This window comes from Triticum urartu, unplaced genomic scaffold (genome assembly GCF_003073215.2).
Source record: "Triticum urartu cultivar G1812 unplaced genomic scaffold, Tu2.1 TuUngrouped_contig_5806, whole genome shotgun sequence".
NCBI classification, from domain to species: domain Eukaryota; kingdom Viridiplantae; phylum Streptophyta; class Magnoliopsida; order Poales; family Poaceae; genus Triticum; species Triticum urartu.
The window spans coordinates 1-5,290 of NW_024116511.1; the positions used below are offsets into that span (position 1 = coordinate 1).

The following is a 5,290-nucleotide window of genomic DNA, read 5'->3' on the forward strand; positions in this document are numbered from 1 at the left end:
TTTACTCGTTTCGTAACACATCATCACGTGATCAACTCCTTGATCACATTGTGCACATTATGATGATGTCCTACCGATACTTGACATTAGAAAAGCTTTAGCATACGAACTACATGATCTTGTGCTAGGCTTAGGATTGGGTCTTTGTCCATCACATCATTCTCCTAATGATGTGATCTCGTTATCAATGACGTCCAATGTCCATGGTCAGGAAACCGTAACCATCTATTTATCAACGAGCTAGTCAACTAGAGGCTTACTAGGGACATGGTGTTGTCTATGTATCCACACATGTATCTGAGTTTCCTATCAATACAATTCTAGCATGGATAATAAACGATTATCATGAACAAGGAAATATAATAATAACTAATTTATTATTGCCTCTAGGGCATATTTCCAACATTGAGGTCCAATAATTCTTGGATAAAGTACACTGTGCATTGGCAGCCTCCCTCCTCTGGTTATATTAAGATCAATGTTGATGCTAGTTTTATGGAGAGCATTAGCACAACTAGTGTGGGGATTGTGGCTAGAAATCATGTTGGTGTAGTGATTGTATCATTGCGCGACTTTATTGGGTTGTGTACCTCTGCCGATGAACAGAAGCTTCAAGCGTGCCTTGTCGGGTTATATAGCTGTTCGCCCTTCACACACCCATTATTTTCAAAACTGTGTGGTGTCTTTTCTTGCAAATGAAACCCTTGACATGTCCCCTCTTGTTGATCCGAAAAAGGAAGCATTTAACATCACTAAGCCTATCAATAGTTTCAAGATTATTAAGATTAATCGACACGCTAATGTGGTGGCGCATGAGATTGCTAGGTTTAGATTTGATAATAGGTTAGACGGTGTGCTTTATAATAGTGTTCCGCTTTGAATGATTGTAAGAACTTGTTAATTGATTAATATATAGGAAGGGGTTTTTAAATCATATTTGAGAGAAATTTCTAGTGGTATAAGCATCGTTGACGAAATCATTAATCGGTAGCTGCTTGATTGGTTGGCGTGTAGGGGATTAATAGGCTAATAATCTATTACTCAAACGATCTAGTAGTTTACCAGCTACTCGGTGACCCTATGGGTAGGGATTAACCGACAAGTTAACGGGTTAATCGAACAGACTCTTGAACTGGATGTTCTAGCTCTTTCTAAATTGAATGTATATAGACACATTTTAGTATGCTTGTTCACTCATCTTAGGATGTTCTAGTTCTTTCTGAATTGGATGTATAGACACATTTTAGTGTGTTTGTTTACTTATTTTAGTCTATAGGTATGTAATCAATATTATTAAAAGATCCAAAACATCTTATAATCGTGAACAAAGGAGGTACTTGTTACACTTGTAACAAATATCTTACGGAGTACATATTACCATCAACTTGAAAGCATAGTAAACTATAAAATACTCCACCCGCCTCATAATATAATATGTCTTTAAATCCTATATGTGTGACTAAGAAAGCAAGAAATTCATTCAACATTTATGTGTGTCTCTGATTAACATCGATTAATAGCTGCGTGACGGCGCCATGCACATCCATGCCAACAATTACGTAAATATACTCCCTCCAATAATGAATATACAATGTTGTAGATATTTCAATATTGACTACATATAGATTGAAATGAGTGTACATCCAATTCACAAAAATAGTCTACTACTCCTATGTGTGAACATTATTCCGTTATAATAAAATAAAAGGTTTGTTGCTCCCGTTGAGATTAATTACTCCCGTCCAGCTTGTTAAAGATGAACTACCCGTCCAGCTTGTCGACGGGGGAGCCAGAAGCAGGAGCCATGGCGCCGCTCCTTTTCTCCGGCAATCGTCGGCGTAGACCTTCCGCGCCTGGCCAGCGCAACACGGCGCCTGCCCTTCCGTTTTTCCGGTGTCCCTCGCGCGGAAGATCGCAAGGAGCGACCTAGCGCGGCTGGGTTCGGCTAAACCAGCTAGATTTGCGCCTCGAGCAGCTGCTTCCGAGCGAGGCGACCCACGGTCAAGGAATGCTCTCCAACCAAAATGGCGCCAGCCTCGGATGCTAGCGCGCGGCTTGCCCAGCTCAGTTGCGGGGATCGGCCGCCCTGCAGGTGTTCGGTGAATTGCCCCACCGGGGGCATTGCGCCGCTGGCGTCCGATGCTCCGGTGCTGGATTCAAGGTGTGTTTTCTCTCGATCAATGATTGCTAATTATTAGGAATTGCACAATAGTTCAGACTGTACCTAAAGACACACTATGCTTCAGTAGTAACGCCAAATGCTTCAGTTTCTGTCATTCATGCACTTTCCCGTTCTAGTTCTTATGAGACACAGTGCACACAGGTTCAGGAAAGCGTCACCTACCACGCATACTCATCACACACCGATACAAACACGCTGGCTCAGCGAGCCGAGAAACAATGTCAGCATGCTCCAATTGGATGCAGGTTCATCTGATTACATCAACTAGACTAGGAATCTAAAAACAGAGAGATCTAGCTAGAGCAGAGACATTGGTTGGACAGAACTAAGCTGATTACAGATCTAGAGACGGGGAGAAATAGGCAGATCATCAATCGCCCCGAATTTTGGTTTACTTTGTGGACTGCCCTCATGTTAGTGGAGCTACACCACAAAGCACACTGATAATCATATGATTCCCATGGCGGCTTCGGCATCGCGCTTCTTACGGCGACGTTCAAGACATGTTGAAATCTTCATGTGGATTACAAAGTATCCCAGCACGACAATGATGAGCGCGACGACATACATGGACGTCTTCCACCCCCTGTTGGACCCGGCCGCATAGGCCCCTAGGAGAGCAAATAAATCCAGTCTGATTGTCCAGTTCATCACCCTCAGCGACCATTTCTCCCATTCTCCTTGCTGCTCCTTTCGCAGCCATTGCGGCAGCAACATGATGATGACAACGATGGAAGCCACAAAGGAGATGGAGTTGCTGTAGAAGAAGATGAGGTACCGGGGCCTCCTGTTGTCGTGCATCACTGGATTGCCTGCCTCGTACCCGCTGTCGCCGCTCTGCCATGTTCCGCCAGGCGGTTTCAGGCCGGCCTGGTAGGCTACGCTCGCCACCAAGATGCCTAGCAGCATTAGGTACTTGCGCCTTGCATGCTTCTTCCTTTCTCCCTTTTCACCCTTCTGTTTAATGGCTGCGGAGGGCGGACTTTTTTTGGAATTGCCATGTCTCTTCAGCAAAAATACTAGCAGCAGTCCGGCTGCAACGAGGAGGACCACGACTGCCAACACAATGATGTAGATGGATGTCTTGAGGTGTTGCGTGCTTCCGGCGGCGTAGGCTCCCATCAAACAAAGCAAGCCCACCGCTGTACAAACAGATAGCGCATTGCTTCGTATGGCTGGCCTGTACAGATTGGGGTTCACCAGGAGGATGATGAGGGCGATGGACAACATGAAGCTTATGGAGTTGCAGTAGAAGAAGGCATTGTAGCGGCGTGGGTAGTTGTCCAAGAGGACAGGGTCGCCGGCATGGTGCCGCCTGAGCTTGTCGTCCTGGAGCAGGAAGCCGCCGGGAGGGGTGAGGCCGGCTTGGTATGTGATGGTCGCTGCCAAGATTGCGAAGAGGAGCAACCGTTTGCGCCTCTTCTCCAGCAACAGATCTTCTTTAGCATTGTTTTTCTTGTCCTTGTCGTCCAGCGTGAAGAAGACAATATGGATCACCACATAGATCAGGACAGCGCCTGCTAAAGCCATGGCGTAAATGGATTTATTCACGTCCCGACAGCTCCCAGCGGCATATGCACCGATGAGGCCAAACAGGACGAGTATCATGGCTGCCTCCAGCGCGTGGTGCTTGACCAGCTTCTCCTTCTGGACAAGGACGATGGCCACCAAGGAGGCCACAAACGCAACCGAGTTGCAGTAGTAGAAGACCCTGTACCTTGCAATGTTTATTGTGAGGAGAATCGGGTCGCCGGCCATGTGCCCGTTGCTGTTATCCTGCCAAAGACCACCCGGCGGGTCCAACCCGGCTGCGTAGGTGATGGCGGCGGCAAGAGTGGCCAGCAGTAGAACAAGAGAGCGAGCCTTGTCCAGAGCCTCCCTAGCACTGCATTTTAGAGAAAGAAGAAACAGAGTTCAGTTGCAGAGAATGAAGAAACAGAGTTCACTTTCAGAGACTGAGGAAGCAGAGTTGAAGAGAAAGGAGAAACAGAGTTCAGTTTCATAGAAAGAAAGAAACAGTGCTCTGTACCTGGCATTATCCTCATTTTCATCATGTTGTTGGGCTGGACTGAAACAACTAGAAAATAATTTTGATGCTGAACTGCAGAAGCGATGGAGGAGGATGTATGCCACAACGGCGCCAGCCAGGGAGACCACGTAGACGGTGGTGTCGGTCTCCCTGCAGCTGCCTGCGGCGTATGCGCTGACGAGGCCGACCAGCGCGACGACGATGCACCCGTAGAGCATGCGAGACCGGGCCTTCTTCTTGTGGAGATTCTTGCCGTCGATGATGAGCAGCATGGTGATGAAGAGGGACGCCACGAACGCCATGGTGTTGCAGAATAAGAACACCGTCAGGCGTATGATGTGGTGGTCCTTGAGAATCGCGTCGCCCAGGTGGTGGCTGCCCCCGGTGCTGTCCCAGAAGCCGCCCGGCGTGTTCAGCCCGGCAACGTACGTGATGCTCACGGCGAAAATCGCGAGAAGCATCAGGACCTTGCAGAGCCTTTCTTCGGCTTTCTTCTCCCGGGCCTGTTTTTCTTTGGCCTCCACCTCGAGGTCAGAGTCGGAGACAGAGGCGACAATCCCGCCGGTACCGGAGTCGAGATTGGTGGCCGGCATCTTCCAGCACCTGTCCGCCAACTTGAGAACGGCGACGTAGAGCAAGACGCCGGCCACCAGCACGGCGTAGTAGATGGTGGAGACCTTGTCCTGGCAGGTGCCGGCGCCGTACGCGCCCATGAGGCTGAGGAGGTCCAGCATCATGAAGACCCGCAGGGGCACGACGACCCAGAGGGTATCCTTCTCGTCCTTGTCGTGCCGGATGGCGAGGATGAGGATGAGGACGATGACCACGAGCGAGGAGGCGAAGGCGGTGGCGTTGCAGTAGAAGAAGGCGAGGTAGCGGTGGTAGTAGGTGTAGCGGATGATGGGGTCGCCGGCTGGCTGGCCGTCGTGCGCCTCCTGCCAGATGCCTCCCGGCGGGTTGAAGCCGGCCGAGTACGTGACGGTGACCACCAGGGTGGCCAGCAGCAGGAGGTACTTCCGCAGGCTGTACTCCCATGGCTGCTGGCCCCGCCCCCGCGGGGGGGGCTGCTGCCCCGGGCG

General features: G+C 49.5%; 1 protein-coding gene across 1 annotated transcript; it reads right to left on the bottom strand.

Annotated features, from left to right (window-relative positions):
• Positions 1-2,401: 2,401 nt before the first annotated feature.
• Positions 2,402-5,246, bottom strand: LOC125529740 (the record flags this gene model as incomplete). Its single annotated transcript, XM_048694160.1, is given in 2 exon segments — positions 2,402-4,067; positions 4,212-5,246. Coding segments are annotated over 2 exon segments (2,175 nt in total). The 3' UTR covers positions 2,402-2,629.
• Between the last annotated feature and the right edge of the window lie 44 nt (positions 5,247-5,290).